At 31.0% G+C, this 21081-nt stretch overlaps 2 protein-coding genes across 11 annotated transcripts in view; one reads left to right on the top strand and one right to left on the bottom strand.

Moving 5' to 3' along the window:
* The first annotated feature begins 10400 nt into the window (after window positions 1–10400).
* Window positions 10401–21081, top strand: part of LOC105196676 (potassium voltage-gated channel protein Shab) — a 747097-nt gene continuing 736416 nt past the window's right edge. For 9 of the 10 annotated variants that reach the window (XR_005574686.1, XR_005574687.1, XR_005574685.1 and 6 more), the window contains exon 1: window positions 10891–11090. The gene's annotated coding sequence lies outside the window, so the exon portion shown is untranslated. Of the gene's footprint in view, window positions 10631–10890; window positions 11091–21081 lie in introns of those variants that run through there. The other variant, XM_039448786.1, reaches the window with a different exon arrangement.
* On the bottom strand, window positions 18166–19073 carry LOC113004656. The gene is made up of 4 exons (XM_039448421.1): window positions 19024–19073; window positions 18622–18900; window positions 18370–18538; window positions 18166–18308 (listed from the first exon to the last, which is right to left on the bottom strand). The coding sequence occupies exons 1-4, from the start codon at window positions 19024–19026 to the stop codon at window positions 18166–18168; spliced, it is 594 nt and encodes a 197-aa protein (XP_039304355.1). The 5' UTR covers window positions 19027–19073.

The following is a 21081-nucleotide window of genomic DNA, read 5'->3' as shown; positions in this document are numbered from 1 at the left end:
TACCAGAGAATTTATTTTTAGCTAAGGCTCCCATACTCAACGCAGAGGTACGTCAAACCATCCCTTCGACTTCGGTTAAAAGGGACGAATATCAATTAATAACACAAGGATTAATTGAAGCAGCAATATCTGCGCAAGCTTACCTCATAACCGAGCTTCTAAAACCCGAAGAGCAATGGGATGCCAAACATATCTTTGAAACGGCAAGTGATGCAGGTCATTTATTATCACATATTCAACAACATATATCTAAGGCTAGACGTGCTCTAATCACTCCAATGCTGAGTTCCTCAGCAAAAATCGCTTTGGATACTTCCCCGATTGACAGACATCTGTTTGGCGAACAATACATGAATAAAATGAAAGAAGCGGCTGCGGCAGATAAATTACTAAAAAATTTAACAGTGCCAACTTCAAAGGCAATAAACACAACAAAGACACAATTCCGACCAAAGACTCCCTTTCAGGGAAACAGGAAAGCCTTCGCCTACAAATCAACGTCTCGTCCAGCGGCGAAGGCTGCACCCCGATCGACGAGACGCCGATCGAGATCTCGAACGAGGAGCTCCCGACCTCGTCGCCATTAGAGGTGAGCACAGCCGGCAAGCTTAAAAGATTCGCAGAGAATTGGTCTCGAATCACTGACGACGCTGTTATTCTAAATGCAATATCAGGATATGCAATTCTTTTTTCCCAAACTCCACCTGCTCGACCATTTCTACAAGAACCACAGCTGAGCAACATAGATCTTCTTTTCTGCGAAGCAGAGATAAATCGGCTGGTTTCAAAAGGCGCTATACATTGTGTTGAATTTAGACCGGATCAATTTCTGTCCTCATATTTCTTAATAGACAAAAAATCCGGTGGTAAAAGATTTATATTAAACTTAAAGCCTCTTAATAAATTTGTTAACACACCTCATTTTAAAATGGAGGATTTAACAACAGCGATGCGCCTAATATCTCCAAATTGCTTTATGGCTTCAATCGATTTAGAAGATTCATATTTATTAGTTCCAATTCATTTTGCCTATAGAAAATATTTACGTTTTTCCTTTCAGGGAAGAATTTTCGAGTTTTCAGCTCTGCCATTTGGTCTTTCATCGGCCCCGTACATTTTTACAAAAATACTAAGACCGGTAATTGCATCATTACGCCGAAAAGGTTTTTTATCGGTAATATACTTAGACGATTTTTTAATTTTTGGAGACACTTTTCAGGAATGCAACTTAAATGTTGAAGAGACACTTTCGTTACTCGACAGCTTAGGATTCGTTATCAATCAACAAAAAAGCGAACTCACTCCTAGTCAAAAAAGAGACTACTTAGGCTTTACCTTAAACTCATCCAATATGGAGATATCCTTACCAGAAGAAAAAAGATTAGCGATAATCGACAAACTTAAGAAATATTCAAATAAGAGAGCCTGTAAGATTCGCGAATTCGCGAGCTTGATAGGAACTTTAAATTCTATATGCAAAACGGTGCCTTACGGCTCAATATATATCCGGGACTTTGAAAGACAAACGTTTCTTGCTTGTTTAAAATTCGATGGAGATTATGATGCACGAATGGTACTTCCGTCATCATTACAAACAGATTTTAGATGGTGGTTAGACAAGTTACGTATACCACCGATCTCGAAATCCTTATCAAAACGAAAATTCTCCCAAATAATTTTCACGGACGCTTCACCCACAGGTTGGGGAGCATCCATGGGTAAAAAACGAACACATGGTTGGTGGTCGGACCAATATAAAGACGAGCATATAAATTTTTTAGAGTTAAAGGCCGTAGAGTACGCCCTCAAATCATTTGTGAATGAATCATACGCACAGGATATACTCCTTCGTATAGACAATACAACCGCCATCGCATATATTAACAAGGGCGGGTCCTCACGTTTCCCAAAACTGTCGGCTCTTGCAAAATCAATTTGGCAATGGTGCGAAACTCGAGAGCTACATATTTTTGCTTCTTATATCCCCTCTGCCGAGAACGCGGTTGCGGACAGTGAATCTCGGGTAGTTTCAATGGAAACCGAGTGAGAAATTTCTACCAGACACTTCTCCAAGATTCGAAGGTGTTTTGGACCGTTCGATATAGACCTTTTTGCGTCACATATTAACGCAAAATGCAGAATATTTGCTTCTTGGTTTCCCGACCCGTCCGCAACGGCAGTCGACGCGTTTACATTAGAGTGGAACGAATTTTATTTTTACGCCTTCCCACCCTTCGCATTAATTACTAGAGTTCTAAGAAAAATAATAGATGATAGAGCAGAAGGAGTTTTAGTAGTTCCTGATTGGCCAGCTCAGCCGTGGTTCCCACTCTTTCATAAACTACGTACCTCAGATTTAATCTCATTTAAGCCAGATCCTAATCTTTTATCCTCTCCCTTCAGGGCTCAACACCCGACGTGGCACAGGATTTCCCTGGTTGCAGGGAAATTGTCAGCCAAGCGTTTCGTCGAAAAGGCTTCCCAGAAGATTCAATAGATATAGCCATAGCATCACTCGCCGATTCAACTTTGATTCAATATAGAAAACCTATCAAACTATGGTGGACCTTCTGCAAGGAACACAACATCGACTGGTTTCAGCCAAGTATATCGTTAGTTCTTAGTTTCCTATCATCACAATTTCGCAAAATCGCCTCTTATGGAACTCTCAATTCTTATCGCTCAGCACTATCCTTAATAACAAATAACAATATTGGTTCTGATGAAAAAATCAGACGATTTTTCAAAGGGGTGTCGGTTTTAAAGCCTTCAAAACCGAAATACGCTTTGACATGGGATCCGTCACCCGCCATTAGATATTTAACTTCATTATGGCCTCATGAAAACTTAAGCTTAGAATTGCTCACTCGAAAATTAGCGACGTTGTTAATTTTAGCTTCGGTACAAAGAGTACAAACGTTAGCATTAATACGGCGACGTAATATTCATTTTTTAGAAAGTACTATTATTATTAAGATTCCAGACCGTATAAAAACTTCAGGGATAAATCGGAATCAACCTGTTATGATATTCCAGCATTTCGAAGACCAACCTGCCTTATCCATCTTTTCACTTCTACGTTTATATATAAACAAAACTGAGCGCTCGTTACCGGAGCCCCCAGCAGCTTTGTTTCTCACGTTTAAAAAACCCATAAGAGAAGCTTCCACACAAACTTTAAGCCGGTGGATCAAAACGACTCTCTTTGAAGGAGGGATAGACACATCAATTTTTTCTACACACACAACTCGCCATGCTGGAGCTTCGGCGGCGGCCCGTGGAGGGATTAGTATTGATAACATTCGAAAGACGGCAGGCTGGTCCGAGAAATCATCTACGTTCGCAAAATTTTATAATAGACCTGTGGTCCCGTCATCTGACGTTACACGAGCAATTATCCTTAACCGCTAAAAAAAAAAAAAAAAAATTTTTTTATTGGCACGATTCACATTTTAACGAGTTTTCTTTTAATTTTCTATATATTGAAGCGTTATGGAAACATTATTTGAATTATTGTTTGAGTTATTCCTTGTTATTGTTTGCGGACATGAAGTCTCTCTCGTTCCTACACGAAAGATTGTACGCACAACCAAAAAAAAAAAAAAAAAAAAAAAAAACCCACTCGGTCACAAATCGTCGACTTTAAACAGCTACATTGTCTACTCGGACGAAGCAGAGCATAATTAGATGATCAAACGAACTTACCAAGTGAAGTTCGATCATAATTATGCGAAGGCTTCGTCCGAGTAGACTTTCCCCCCCTTACCCAAAGGATATTACATATTCCTTACCCAATTTCGATTTGTGACACGCTTTAAAGTATGAAGATGCAACGCGCGCACTCAGAGACGTGGCGCCGCGGAGGCGCTGCTATAACGTGGGGATTTTTGGTTTTGGCGCGTGCTTTTAAAAAAGCTTGTTAGCTGGGAGTAGCATGGAACATGACTACATTGTCTACTCGGACGAAGCTTAATTATGATCGAACTTCACTTGGTAAGTTCGTTTGATCATCTAATTATATATATTTATATATAAATGTATATATAATTATATATAAATGAATATATATACAATTATACATATATGATTATATATAATTATATATAATTATATACACATATGGACATACTTTATGTATAATTATACCTAATTATATATGATTATACAGGGTGTATAAAAAATATGTGTCGTCGTTCGAACAGATGATTCTCCAGTTTATGTCCGGTAAAGATCACCCCCAAACATGATCCTGCAAAATTTGTTTTGACCTTGAAACTCAAGGTCAAAATTTTTTATTATTTTTTTAAATTCTATTTATTGAGAAGTTCAAAAGTCTCAAAGAGACTCGCAAACAAGTTCTTCAATAAAAAAAAAATAAAGTATTAAAAAATCGTGATTTATTCGAACACTGTTTTTTACAAGTAAAATCAGTCGCACGCCTGGTCACGTGACGTCACGCGTGATATCCATTTGGGCGGACCGCGGGTATAAATATTTACGGATAGACATATCTCACCTGCGTAACAAGGCTATGACATCTTGTTTGCGCTGTATTATTGTGACAGTTATAAAGTTAGGTTAGATACTCGAACTCATTCGTCTTATTCATCAATGTTAATTCACTCTTTAAAAATAAAAATGCATAGTACCAGGATGTTTCACGACAAATTTTTTAGACAAATATAAAAATAAATTTCAGAAAGTATTGAAACAAACTATAAAAATTGGTTTCTACAGGTAAAAAATTATATTAAATCTTATTAATACGTAATATTTTATTTTCATTAATATAAATAAATATTTTCTTTGTTGATACTATTGATGTATGTGTTTGTTGATACTATATTTATTTAAAGCAAAACAGAAAAAAGTTATTTTAAATTATTTTTTATTTTTTCAGAGTTTCTTTTTTAGTTTTTAGAGTTTCGTTTTTATATGTAAAATATTATTTAGTATGTTTGTTATACTAACTTGTTACATTGTTAAATATATTATATGTTATTAAATAATTAAAGAAAAATTTAATGTAAAAGATTAACAAAATGTTAAACCTTATTATTCTGTACTGTTTATTTCACATATACACTGTACATGTTTTAATGTGTGCGTTCTTTGAAACCAATATGGTGCCCCCTTTTCCTTCCGCCGCGAACGTGCCTCACCCTTGTAGGCTATGCACCGTCCCTCTATTCCGTGGCTTTGGCGTAACGGTGATCGCACACGACTATCAACTTATGATTATCTACTATACGTTGCATAGTTCAAACAATAAATATAATTATTTCAAATTTAAAACACAATAAGATGAATGTGTTTGCTATAAAATTTTACTATAAAATTTTATTGAAATAATCAAATCCATGCAAACAAAAAATTTGGTTGTTTGAACATTTCACTTCTTTGTAATACTATATCTTTTATTCATATAAACAAATTATAAATGTAATCAAACAAAGTAGTTCAACTAAAACATTTTTATTAACAATTTGTAGAATAACTTAAAACGCTCTTTTTTTTAAATATATAAATATTTTATATAAGTATTTTTTTATAAATATTGCATAAATATTTATTTTTTTAAAAGTATTCATTTTTGCCAATTTTATTTATGAGAATATTATTCTTATACTGCACAAGACTACATTTTCTTTCAGTAAAATTTTTTATAGTTATGTGTTAACAAAGTATTATTTTAAAAGTATTATGTGAAAAATTAATTATAACAAATGTTTCTTTCACCATATATAATTTTAAATTACATAATCTTATTCCTCAGATTTTGATCTTCAAAATAAAAGAAAATTTGATGACGTTTACATACAATGACTTATAAGTACGGTGACCATCCGTCCTTTATTTCAGAGGACAGTCCTTTATTTCAAGTAACTGTCCTTTAGATTTATTTATTTCTTGAAAACTTAATTTTTTCTTTTTTTAAATTGTATCTTTTATATGACAATTTTGTCCTTTATTTACAAAATTACAGTCTTAATTTGAACACAGTTTCTCTTAGGAAAAGTGAAGTTAATTCTGATACATTGAATTGCTATTGGCACTTTTGCAAATTTATTTGATTACTTCAACTAGAGGTTGTTGAAAGAAAAAAATGTTTTGAAAGTTATAGAATTTAATTTATATTTTCCTGAAAACGCTCCTACTAAGGCAATGTTATCAATAACAAATAATATTTGGAGTAAAAAAAGAACCCAACTTGAAATTGACACTTTTGAAGCTGGTATTATTTATACAAAATGTAATTATGAAATTGTTTAGAATTTCATGATTTTCTTAAACAATTATCATCATTCTTTAAAACAAATACTTTTTTTTTCAGAAATACATTAAAAACTCATTATTATTGTTAAAAAATATACAGGGTGTCCGTCTATAAATGTCCGAGCAAATATCTCGTAACTGGTTGAAGTTAGAAGAAAGTTTAATAAGGAAAATTTACATGGTTTTTAGTCGGCTATAAAATGCATGTAAAGAAATTTTTTTTACTCGTCACCTTTTTGAGTTATGAAGGTCAATGTAGGTTTTTTAAATGGGTACCTATAATTTTTTTTGTATATTTACATAGTAGAGGTAATTTTCAATCAAAATTATATTAGGAAAAAAATTGCTACGACGCATCGTTTACGAGATAATCGGCATGCAAAGTATTAAAGTAATAATTTGGATCGAGTATTGTTGAACAAATTTGGAATATCAAATAGGTTGAGAAAGTAAACATTGTTTTTTCATGAAATATTTATTAACAAATTAATTAAGAAATGGTTCGAAATTGTTACCATCATGATCGATACAGCATTCAACGCGTTTTATAATGTTTCTTATTGTTAACTGCAGCATTTCTGTTGTAATACTTTCAACAGCTCTAGTGATTTTATGTCGTAAATCTTCTTCATTTTCAGGAATAGTTACATAAACAATATCCTTAATATACCCCCAAAGGAAAAAATCGCAAGGTGTCAAGTCCGGAGATCTCGGTGGCCATCGTACAGGACCATTAGTACCCATCCAACAATTAGGAAATCTATTATTTAAAAAGTTAATTACAGCACGTGTATTGTGTGCTGGACCACCATCTTGTTGAAAAATAATATTTCGAAAAACTGATAATGGAAGATCGCGTAAATAATCTGAGAAAGTTGTTTGCAAGAATTCCAAGTATTTGTCACCATTAAGATGACCATGGAAAAAGAAAGGTCCAATAATTTTTGTTCCGATGATTCCGCACCATACGTTCACCGAAAATCTGCGTTGGAAACCTTTATCTCTTTTCGCATGTGGATTCACATCGGACCAAGTATGCACGTTATGTCGATTTTCCATACCACAATTGGAAAAACAAGATTCATCAGACCATAATATTTTATTAAGAAAACCAAAGTCAGTGCGATAATTAACTCGAAGCCAGTGGCAGAACATTAATCGGCGATCTGCATCTCCTTCATGTAAAGCTTGTACAAAATTATCACGAAACGGTTTGAATTTGAATTTTTTTAGTACAGCGTGTACGTAACTTTTCGATAATTCTAAATTACGTGCTACTGTTCTTATGGATGTACGTCTGTTTTCAATAAAACTTAATAGCACACTTGTCTCTTTTTCTTCATCTGTTTTGATTGTACGTCGTTGTCTTGTTAGCGATCCTGTTTGACGCAATTGATCTTCAATTCGTCGAAATGTACGATTATTTGGTATTCTTCGTTCTGGATATTTTTGTTGATAAAGTAATCGTGCTTCATTTTCATTACGCATACTTAAATACCAGATCTCGAGCATATCACACTTTTCCGTAATTGTAAACATTGTTCTCACGCGCTCGTATGTAGACGATTGACTAACAGACTCATACTACCCTGTAATTCATATTACGTGCTATACAAATACTTTATTTACAAATCAAACAGTCGTGTATTTTGAAAAGTTGAAGGTCAGCGATCCTGTTCGATATAACAGACTTCATACGAGCGCGTGAGAACGATGTTTACAATTACGGAAAAGTGTGATATGCTCGAGATGTGGTATTACAACAGAAGTTGGGGGTATATTAAGGATATTGTTTATGCAACTATTCCTGAAAATGAAGAAGATTTACGACATAAAATCACTAGAGCTGTTGAAAGTATTACAACAGAAATGCTGCAGTTAACAATAAGAAACATTATAAAACGCGTTGAATGCTGTATCGATCATAATGGTAACAATTTCGAACCATTTCTTAATTAATTTGTTAATAAATATTTCATGAAAAAATAATGTTTACTTTCTCAACCTATTTGATATTCCAAATTTGTTCAACAATACTCGATCCAAATTATTACTTTAATACTTTGCATGCCGATTATCTCGTAAACGATGCGTCGTAGCAATTTTTTTCCTAATATAATTTTGATTGAAAATTACCTCTACTATGTAAATATGCAAAAAAATTATAGGTACCCATTTAAAAAACCTACATTGACCTTCATAACTCAAAAAGGTGACGAGTAAAAAAAATTTCTTTACGTGCATTTTGTAGCCGACTAAAAACCATGTAAATTTTCCTTATTAAACTTTCTTCTAACTTCAACCAGTTACGAGATATTTGCTCGGACATTTATGGACGGACACCCTGTATATGTATAAATACTATTGTTAAAAATGTATAAAATATGAATATATACATAAAGATAATTTTTTTATATAATTATATATTTAGTTAAAATTCAGATTGGATCCGTTTTTATTTTTTTGTTATTTCGAACCTATTTCAAATTAAAAAGATTTATTTTAATGCAATCAAATCAGTATAAAATTATTAAAACATTACAAAATGCTTTATTATTTTGATATATAATACAAGAAAATTTTGAAATGCTTTGATTCCTATCATAAAATGGTTTAGAAACATTAGGAATAAACCCTTAAAATTTTGTCCTTTATTTTTTCGAAGAAAATATGGTCACCGTACTTATAAGCGAAGATATATTAATTTAAAGTTTGTCTGGCACACTTGATTCGCGAATACCAAATAATGTTAAAAGTTTACTTTTAATCGCAAATGATTATAATACAGCGAGTATAGTAGTTTCTAAGAAAGAATTAATTGTCCTATATTACTTGTGGCAACTTCTGTTCAACTACTATTCTTAAATATATTTTTTTATTGTGAGCAACAATTAGCTGAAAATATAATTTTTTTGTTTCATAATAAACAAAATAATTAAATAATTTAAAATAATTAAATTGGATAAATCTTTTGTTGAAGGAGTAACAATTTGCATCGATATCGTAGTAAGCATTATCTACTTTCTATGCCTTCTTTCGAGTTTCAATGCTGACCCCTATTCGGATACTATATCGATCGGTCTATTAATTATATACGAAACATTTTCTCGGCGCATATACTATGTTTTATCGATTTGATCCTCATAAGGAATGGCAAACCTTTGACAGAGAGGATATTTAACTGCTTTATGTCGAAAACATGAATTTTGATAACGTGTCATGAAATTGTCCGAGCCAAAAGAAATCTAAGTAGGGGCAAAACAGGAATGGAAATGTCAATCGTATATTTGGGTGTCTCTTCGTGAAATGCTATGCAAGTGATTTGTTGATAAAATTCTAAATCTATACTACATTATTATTATTACTAAATATAATAATATAATATTTATGAACATTAATAATCTTTGTTAAATTTTAATATTTTAATTTTTTGATACATACAATTGATATAAAATTTATGAATAAGTAAAATATGTTACATACAGATTGTATAAACAGCAAATTTAAACAAATTAAATCGTGACGATTTATTTTATTAATTTTATTAATTAATGCTTTAATATGTACTAAATTAATGGTACTGAAACAACAATTAAAACTGTGAAATTTAAAATTGTTTCCATCGCGTTGAGTAATTGAGAAATTTTTTTTAATTTCGGTTTTGTGACAAATAATATTTCATGGAAATTTTAATGGGAGAAAAATAAAGATTCATAGTATTTTTATTCTTCCAAAAAGTCCTCCGTCACAATAATGAAATATTTAGGTAAAAGTTTCTAATACGGCAATGCTGAGTTTTCTTATGCGCGAAATTTGTTCTCACTTAAAAAGCGCTACTTCGTCACTGAAGCGGAGTGTGCGGGAAACGACGCAACCCGAAGCGCAGGGTAGCTCGGGATAATCGCTGAGGCAGGCGCACCGCTGGCTTGCGTCCAAGTAGTAGTGCCTCTGTCGGCATCAACGGACAGTATAGTGGTAGAGACTGTACCATCCACCTCCACTATTATCAAAAGCATTCGACGGCAGTAGATAGTAGTAGAGGTACAGTGGTCGAACGATTCCGGAGTTTCTCGGTTACACGGTTTCTTCTTTTTTTTTGCCCTGTCTGAGCTGTGTAGTATAACAACGATCATTTATCAGTTAACCAATGGTTGACCGTTTATTGTGTCTTTATATGTCTCACTTGTTTTCACTCGCTCTCTTCGTGTCCAAGTGTCCGGATTTCGAGACATTTGAGGAGTAAGAAAACGTCGTGCACCCTCGTATTTATACTCTAATACGCGCGATTGTGCTGTAACGCTTAATCGATAAGCACGCAGAGTATCGATTGCAGCGCCCAGTGGAAAGAGTGGTGGTTAGTTCTAGTGCTACTGTCGTCATCATCATCGTCATTGTCATTGTCGATGTCGTCATCAATGTCGTCATTGTTACCGTCATTACTGTCATTATTATTGTCATCATTACCATTATCATCATGATCTTGTCATTGTCATTTACATCGTTGTCATCGTTATCATCGTTGTTGTCATCATCATTGCTGTTGTCATCATTATCGCTATTATTGTTATCATCATCGTCATTGTTATAGTGATCGTTACCGTCATTGACATTGTCATCGTCATTGTCATTGTCAATGTTACGTCATCGTCATCGTTATCGTCATAGACGTCTTCGTTTTCATCATCACTGTTATGCATTATACTGTTCATCGCAGACCTTGTTGGAACGAGATACAACATTCCAATGCAATGCGCGATGATGCGTTGTTTCTTCGTCCGAAAGGCGGTTATACTTGAAGCTGAAGGGAAAGAAAGGTGAGTGATGTGGTGACACAGAAATCGTATAAACACTACACCTCTAGTTTGCTTTGTTGCATAAATCTCTCATCTATTTTTGTATAGTAGTTATGGCATTCACGGCCAACATTGTCATCGTCATGATTGTCGGGAATATTCCCTATCCTCGAGATACAACAAATTTGAGACAATTCTCGTACGCTTAGATTCTTAACTGGCCATCTTTCAACATTCTATTATTTATGAATTCTTTAAGACGTATTTAGTTTTTCCCAAATGTGGTCCTAAAGGTTGTTTCATCAACTTAAAAATGTTTTTAATTTAAAAATGCAAGTTAAAATATTCTAATTCAGCAATTTTTTTCGGTTTTTCTGTTATATACGTACGAATATATGTGTATGTAAACACACACATACATACATACATATATATATATATATATATATATATATATTATCTTTTATATATATATATATATATATATATAAGAGTAGATTATTTGGCATATTCTAAGATAAAAATTTAAATACGATAATGTCAAGACTATAATTTTTAAATGCTTAGCGATTTACGAATTATAGAACTGACATTTTGCGTGCTCATGATGTTATGACAAATGGAGAAAGAGTTACTCAGATATCCTTTTAATACCATCAAGATTTGATGCAAATAAAACAATTTATGTTACAAATATGCACTTGATATTTTGAGAAATTATTTTTTCTAAGCCTGGAACCTTTATATTATATGTATATGCATAATTAGTATCAGAATATGTCGTAAAACAATAACTTGAAAGCAAAATATTATGATATCTATGAGCTGTTAGAATAAATATCATAACCATGTTTATTTTACCTGATAAAAAAGTTTCAAAATTTTAATGCATTTTGATATCGACAAATTTTTATACGCTTAAATCACTTACGTAATTACGTATCATTTACACTTCAAGCACAATTGTGCTTGAAGTATAAATTGTATATTGAAAAGTGTATTAAAAATAATATGCTTTTTAGTATTTATTAACGTTTTATTATTAATGTTCATTAATTTAATATTTATCAATATGAATAGCATTTTGTAAAATTTATTATAATAAAAAACAAGAATTAATACGGAAAATGTTCATTTATTAATTTGTTATTTTTGATTAATGTTTTAATAAAAATATTATTTGACTAATCATGCTTTATTTTACTGTGCGTATATTCTCTGTATGAAGACGTATTAAACGATAATATTAATTAAATTTAAATTTAAAAGGATTATAAAGTTTAAAAATAAGTAATTTATTAATTAAAAGCTTATATTTCTTAATCATCAACTACATCCATAAAAAATCATTGTAATCTACATTTGTATGTATTTTGGACGCGAAAATTTTTTTCGCCATCTTCCACATATTTCAGTGAATTTTAATTAATTTTTTTTAAACAAAACGCTAAACTGTTTAGAATCCAAATCTATATGCGAAAAAGATTTTGATAACAATGTTGAAAATTATTTTCATAAACGTAAGTGCAAAAACGGATATTTTGTTTTAAAAATTATATTTTTACGAAAAAACCCAAAAAACTAAACTATTATTTTAGAAAAAAAATTATGAACTTTCAGAAGAAAAATACATTGTAATATTTAAAAAAATATAATTATTTCAATGAATAAAGTTGAAGTACCTCGAAATGCTTGAAAATATAATCAGGGACATATCTGAAAAAAGGCGATCTATGAATAATATTCCTAACTTATTATTTACGGGTGGTCTGCATTGACATCGGTTTGTGGTTTGTCGTTAATTTACGCAAACCTGTTGTGTTTAAGAACCTAGCGTGTATCTGATGTCATGCTAATCTTTGTGGTAATTTTTTAAAAATAAAGAAACTATTATTTATTTAATAGAATCAAGAAAAACTATTAGATGCAGTATAATGCATCATCGTTTTTGTCAAAAATAGTCTAATAATAAAACATACAATGAGTGTCTACATTGTGGAGAGAAAACAACCTGAGATGGACTTCTTTTCTGCGTGAGACCTCAAAAGCTAATGATACAGTAATTTATGTCCTACATATAGTTATTTGTAAATAAGTGTCCATGTTACGGTTGCGAAATATTGGCAAGCCTCTTAAGAATGCCAAAATATAACTCATCGAGCAATTCTGTAGCCTCATTTAGATTTAATCCATTAGGTTGCTCTTTTATACGGATTATTTCAGATATTAATCTTTTTTGATATTTTGGTTCATGGCCTAATATTTTAAAGTTCACCCACTCAAACCAGTTGGTATTTATTATATCTTCTGAAATGACTGAAAGCTTACAATTAGAGGAATGTAACCTGATGTCATTAATGTGCTTTATAAGTCTAGTCTTTATGCAACATTCTTTTGGTTTGTCTCATATAAGACGTATTTATTACTATTTTTACAACACATCTTATAAATTACATTATTGTTTGTTATAAGTAGTTTTTATGTCTTTATGTGTTCTAATTATCTGTCGATACTTTATTTAAATATCTGAATTCTATTATGTATTCATCCTTGTTAATTGTTGTTGATATTTTTTCTGATACGCTTTTAATATACGGGATCGCTATAAATCTCTTACTTCTTGATTCTCCGTTGCTATTGTTATTTATTATTTGTTTATTCATGATTTATTTTTATATTAAAAAGTTTTTTAAGTTTGATGTTTAAATTAAATTATATCAAGGGAATAATGGTTGTTTAATAAAAATTAATAATTAGTTATAACTCTTATAAATTACAATTACTATAATTATCATAAATACAAACGAAATAAAATTCTATTGATGGCTAAAGACGCCGTAAATTTTTTAATTTTTAAAAAGCGTTTTTTATAAATATAACTTTTTTAAAACATTCAATTTCAAATGCTAGTGAAAAACTAACAAATTTATATCATCAGAGTTTAAATAAACACAAGAACCAGAATTAAAAAATCTTACAACAAAACAAAGTGCTTTTTTTGTTGAATGCAGCCATTCAATACAAATAAAATATCACCGTACAGCGACTGTTAAGTAAAGATTCAAAGTGAATTAAGCTACAGTTGAAAATCCCGTAGTATCAATTATACAGAAATGTGAATTGATTAAAACTTTTTTCGGATATAATCTAAAGGACCTACTAATATATGTAGTTGAGGGTTAATAAGTACCATAAGACTGATATTGGAAACGAATTAGTTGGCGAATACGATTCAGGTGCGATAAGTCTTAGTCTGCAATAGGTGTAATAAGCTTTAAATTGTAAGATATTGATCAATCACAGTTGAATGTGAAAAGAATAATCAACTGTAGTTGGCCAACTTTTTTTAAGGATTAAGGCTTACTACATCTATAGTAGACTGGGATTAATTAGTGCTCAGTGAATTACAAATAAAAAATAAACGTTTACTAACCCTGGTGAAAACTTTTCTCAGAATTTTTCATATAATTTTTTTTCAGAATTTTTCAGAATGTCTAACTATAATAATTTTATAACTTTTTCAGATTTTTTGTACAAATTAAAACATTTTTCAGATATACTTAGAACGTTTACATTTTTTCTTAGAATTTTTGACATGTGTTAATTATGACATGTGTTAATTATAAAATATTCCAAGATTTCAAAGATTTTTTTGTTCTATAACTTCTGAAGAAATGTTATAAAATCTAAGAAAGTTAGAAGTAATTTTTAGAAATTATAGTATGAGAAATCTTAAAATATTTCAGAATTTGCATGTATAAAAAGTTCTAAGGGAAGATGTAGACTTTCTGAGTATTTTTGAAAAATGTTTCAATTTGTATAAAAATTATGAGAAAAATTTTCCCGAGAAAATACATAAAAATATAGATATTTCAACTTTCTCTTTGAGCCTTCTTCATGTACATACATTAATCAGATCGCAAAACGCCACTTGCAATAGTGATTACTATTGATTACATGGTAAAAGTGGGGTATGCTTTTGCGCATCATAGTTAACCAGTCATTGAAAGTTGAATTTTGACTGTGTTGTCATATATCTTGAACAGCAATTTGAACTTTTCTAACAATATTAGCATATTAATTCTAAATTATAGGCTTAAATGAAATAAACAAAATCAACGTCATTCAGTTTTAATAATTTTCAGTATACATAATTTTGCAAATACTCTAATATGTCATATTATAGTACATAATCAGTTTACTATCGGGTACTATTATGTTATTAAATGTCGAGATGATTGTGAAGTTGTATTTAAATTGTTGAAGTCCAATGTAAAACAACCAGTATAAATTCTACGTCATTTATTTAAAACTTGTCACGGCAGCAAAAATATCGGACTGTAATTAGTAAACGATGCTATACAGGGTGTTCATTAATAATTGTACCTATTTTTTACCATAAGAGCATGATTTACCGACAGATATGTATTTCTAACATATTATTATATTAGAAATAACAAATGCGTGCTCCTATGGTAAAACGTAGGGATATTAATGAAAATCTTGTATATAATGCCATGTCGAATACTTAATAGATTATGAAATTTATGTGTCTGATTGTGAGCAACGGGAAAGCAAAGCACTCATTAGGAAAGACAAATTTATAATGAGCAAAGCATCAAACAATACAATAATATAGACACGTTTATCACAATATAAAGTACACAAAGTCAAATTAATAATAGCTTAATGGTATTATTAAATTTTGCCTAATTTAATCTTAAAATTACGGAAAAGTGCATATCTTGAAATATTTGTTAATTATTGTGATTTTATTTTACTTTTATGTAATTTTTATAATTTAACGTTAATGATTTTAAACAGAGAAGCATGGTTAACATTGTTGTTCGCATTATTTACACGTTTTAAAGGTATATTGATATTACAAAAGAAAACAGAAAAATCAAAATAATATATGTCAATTTCATGTCAAATTGATCAATTTGTCATTTTTTAGTCAAGTTATGATCAAAATCAATGTAAACTTGATCAATTCGACATCAAATTGACATTATTTTGACTTCTGCTTTTCTTGGCTTATTATTATATTAATGTAAATTAATGTCATCTTACTATTCGTTACTCCATATATATTTACTCCATCTCTGCACACGTTACGCCACGCTTCAACAAACGCTGTGTTTTTTGAAAACGTAAAATGTTTAATCATCAGACTTTTAATTTTAGCTAATTTTTTAAATAAGTTGATGCAATTTTTTACTGCATAAGCACTCTTTTTTTGAGAAATACAATATACGTTATTGTCAAATATCCATCCAATAATACTAATAACGATAGTGGACAGTCATATGTTATTGAGTTGAAGCGCTCAGAAAAGTACAGAATTTACATGAATGTGACATCAAGATACAAGATGCGGAGTAGGATTCTTAATATCCGTACTTGGCAAGAGTATATTGTATTTCTACCTTGTATTTCTATCATAGTTGATCACAAAAAAGAGAACACTCTGAATGAGATACCAGCGTGACTTAGTACATTAAGTAAATTAATGAATAGTAATAACGAGTTGTTGTAAAACTTCAGCTATAGTTTTAATGGCTTGGAAAGAAATGGTTTTCTTCCATTTTTCCGCAAATTTTTTTGATTTTTCTTACGGGTAGAAAAATTTACGTGCGTTTGTAAAAAATTTGCTTTTTTCCATAATAAAAATGATTGCGTATATTTAACTAAAGTAAATTTAACTAAAAAGTTAAATAAAGTTAATATATCGTATCTCAGGCGGCACAGAAGTTAGAAAAATGTTGGTAAAGTCGCCAAAAGACGTCATAGGTATATTTTTATGACGTCTTTTGGACATAGACATTTATATATTTATTAGACTATTGACTCTCTTATTTACCGAGCCTAAAAGATGGCAACAAAATCTATGTATTACATAGCCTGATGTTAGCGGTAAAAAACAAAATAAAAATGTTTGTGTGTGTGTGTGTATTTCTGTTTTGTTTTTCTAAACTTATAAATTCTTTATATCAATCATATATGGATTGATATTTTATATGAATGCGTATCGCTTGCTTCGTACGCATGCGCTATGAGTTTTGTACATACTTTTCGTGGCCATGTATTTCAGACGACGTCAACAGTCTAATAAATATATAAATGTCTATGCTTTTGGACTATTTTTATGCTGTCAGGTTTGAACCTGAGACCTTCCAAATCTCCGGTACGGATATCGAGTTGGCTAAGACACCCGTACCAGAGATTTGAGAGGTGTCAGGTTCGAACCCTGGCTGAGGTGATAGTTTTTGCAACAAATTTTTTACAGTTTTTTCAGGGGAGAAAGGATTAATATAGATGCTATGAGCATCAAGTACTATTAAATTAATTTTAATTTAATAAAAGTAATATTACTAACTCTTATTTGATTATAGCTGTGTTATATGACTAAAAGTAACGGCGTGCAGTTTGGTTGAGTCTGAGAAAGTATATAAAATCACATAAAAGAATTAATAAAAGAATTAAGATCCAGCTATGACCGAAGGCCTTCTCGTTTAGATTTATATTTACAAAAATATTTATTTATACATGAAATATGCTAAAATATACAAAAATGTACTGTAACATCCCAGGTAGAAATTTTGTCTAGAAACAATCAGGGCCCTATATATTTTTTGTAAAACATTTCTGGGATCCAGGTGGGCAATCTAGGGCCTGTGTAAAGTTTGGGACGCCTAAATCGTACAGGCCCTATTATTGAATCCAGGTCGGTCTAAGATTGCGCCTAGAATTTGTTTAAGGATATTATCTAGAATCTAGTTGGGACCTATAACTTTCCTAGATATAATTATTTGGTTTGTACCATAATTATTTCTATAATCCAGTTTGGTCCTTAAATCTAAAATTTTTCCCTTAAATATTCCCTGGAATCCCGCCTGGGCCAATATTTTATTCAAAGAATTTTCGAAGGATATTTTAATAATAATTTTATCCGTTTATATTATATTCCAAAAAAGAAAATACTTTTATTTCTTGTCAGCGAAACAAAACAAATTGTCATATATTTAAATTAAATACTTTATGTTAATACGTACACTTTATATTATTTATAATATAGGTTAACCTACAAATTGTACTATAGGTTTTGTACTTTGTTCCTCTTTGCGCGATGTCCATCCCAATCTTTTGCGCTTGTTAAGCAGTAACCAATAGCACTCAGAATTTCCTTTTCCGTTAGTGACTGATTATTTTCGTTGATGAGTTTGTGCGTTGCTAATTCTAAAAAAGTTAACAAAATATTAATGTATATGCTAATAACGAATATACTGAAATATTTTACCTATTATTGATTTACAAAAAGACAATTCCTTGAGCACTAATTTATCAGTACATTGTTTTTGTGCTGTATATTTTAAAGCGACATCTCGGGTCATGTATTTTTTTAATATGTTTATAATTGTTTTAACATGATTTCTGCGTCGATCAATCAAAACATGTAACGACCGGACCTGATACAATGCAAATGGTATTAATCAGTGTTAACAATAAAAACAGAACCATATTTACATATTGACATTTACATTATACTTACAAAATCACACAGACAATCATTATTTTTTTGCACTAATTCATTGAAATTTATAAACTCCTCTACTGTTTTAAAAAGGATATTTAATTCATATTTTTCGTGAAAGGCTTGAGGCATTCCTTTAAGGATGCCTGACGCTTCCCACAAATTCATCAATTTATTTTGATTATCTAAAACTTGTTGAAGCGTCGTATTCATGTCTCCAATAGCTGTCATTACTTGCAAATGTTCGAAGGAAATTTCAATTGTCTTGTCTTTTTGTTTTAGACTTTGTGTTTTCAGCTGTGATTTTTTTGTGAAATCTGTGAATAATAGATATACATAAAATGATTAATATTTTATCGTACACGTATTTGTACACTTGTTTATTATACATTTACAACATTTTAATTTTTATAAACTTACCATTATTCTTCGGAATATCCATGAGTTTTGAGTCGGCAAACAATGTATCGTCCAACAGATTTGTTGAATTTTCATTAATCACAGAGGCCATCACGTCAAGAATGATTTACGATGTAGATGGTTCATCAATTGGCACATCTGAAATTGTCATTCGTAATTTTTTATTAAATATTTTTTAAAGTAAATTGATTATTTGAAGTTAAAGATTATTAGAATTATTTTTAAAAAGCACGTCGTACGTTAATGACAGCAAACTGTTCACCATAAATTTCTTGAGACGATGCACAGAAAGCTCTAAGGTATTCTTTTGCATTTTCCACATACATTACTGCTTTACTTTCAGTGCACAATAATCGGCAGGCCATGTGTAATAATAAAAAATTATTATATTCCGTTTTTCTTAAAAGGCCTTTTAAAACAATTGGACCAATGTATAATAGAAATAGCATGAACTCTGTCGCTTTTCATCTACACAAAGTATCGACGTCTCTCGGCTTTCTTTGAAAATCGTTCGGTACGAATGAACGTATAGTTTGCAATCTTCGAGATAATTCTAATTTGTATGCTGAACTGATTTTAGATTTTGTATTACTTGTCCAATATTCTAGCAATCTTTTCATCATACCAAGACAACCTAAATGCATAAAAGCTAAAAGAAAACAATGGACCATGTTTATTGGTGGATCGATAAATAATAAAGGTGTCGCATTTTTGTGATGATGTGGATCTAAAAAGCTTCGAAATGTTTCATCAGTTCGTTCTGGAGAATCGATGCTTGAAATGACTGTTACTCAATTAACTTTTTTACCAATTGCAGTACATCGCTTGCAACAACTGAATCCTGTGTGGCTTACAGTAGACTTTATAAATGACCTAGCAGGTGTGTCACAGATAAAACATTTAATTTTAACTTTATAATTTTTATTGTCAATATTAAAACCGTTTGTTTGAAGTATGTTGATCTCTGTTATAAATTTTTGTAAAAAATCTGTTAACAATTTAGGTTTAGAATTGCCAGCATATATTGCAATTGCATATATTGCCAGCTTATATATCATTGACTTGTAATCAACTCGACACAAAATTGACCAAAATTGTTTCGCAGCTGATTTAAAAAGTGGTATTCCATCAATATTAATTTGTAGATTAATTATTTCATTGTTGATGTGCAATTCTGTATTAATGATATTTATTAGATTTTTTTCTATTCCCAGGTAAACAAATTCCCCGACTGATCCATCGGCATCCTGTATTTCTTCGATTTTGTATTTAGCTGATGTCGTTCCAATCAATGTTTTCGTACATTTCGGTAAATTTGGCATCAATCGTGGCCTTAAAATATCAAGTAACATATCTGCGTGTGCGTATGGAACTTGACATAATCCAATCGCGTAACTTCACCACCTCATTTTCGGGTTCATTCTCATTACCTCCAATTTCTTCGTCTTCTGTTTCATTTTCATTAACTTCATCGTACCATTTTCATTAACGTCATCTGTAACATTTTCTTCGGCTTCAACATCTTCATCGTCATTTGTACTTCTATCGGTTTTAACCTCTTCGTCAATTATATCGGCTTCGACTTCATTTTCTCTTTCATTTTCATAATTTTCTACCATGTGTAAATCACTTTCGGACTTAGAATTTTCTTGTGTTTCGGCTTTTTCGTATGTACAGTCATTACTGGTAGTACGATAACAATTCTCGATGATATTACTGTTTTGCACATCATTGTTAACCTCACTATTGGTTTTCACTACTACACACTCTTTTTTCTAATTTTTTTCTTGCGTAATATTTTCATTTCCTCAACAATCGTGACGACGTCCATCCTTCGATGTCACTCATCTCAAAACTACAATTGTCGTCACTAATTAAGAAGACAATTGTACAAAACAATTATTATATGTATACGCTGCGCGCGTATGTATACAATATATTGTAGTACGTAAATTTTATCCTGGGAAAACTAGGTAAATTTCAGGATTATATTCTGGATCTATTAGGGTATTTCAAGCAAGATTATCCAATCCAGGCCCCATACTTTCATATCTAATT

Source organism: Solenopsis invicta, chromosome 4 (genome assembly GCF_016802725.1).
Source record: "Solenopsis invicta isolate M01_SB chromosome 4, UNIL_Sinv_3.0, whole genome shotgun sequence".
NCBI classification, from domain to species: domain Eukaryota; kingdom Metazoa; phylum Arthropoda; class Insecta; order Hymenoptera; family Formicidae; genus Solenopsis; species Solenopsis invicta.
This window is presented reverse-complemented; position numbering and strand designations above follow the sequence as displayed.

What these genes read in the sequence shown, in the direction of transcription:
- LOC113004656 (XM_039448421.1), bottom strand. An exon ending in ATGATTGTCTGTGTGATTTT is followed by an intron (nt 18,539 to 18,621) that starts GTAAGTATAATG and finishes GCATTGTATCAG; the next exon opens with GTCCGGTCGTTACATGTTTT. An exon ending in TTTTTGTAAATCAATAATAG is followed by an intron (nt 18,309 to 18,369) that starts GTAAAATATTTC and finishes TAACTTTTTTAG; the next exon opens with AATTAGCAACGCACAAACTC.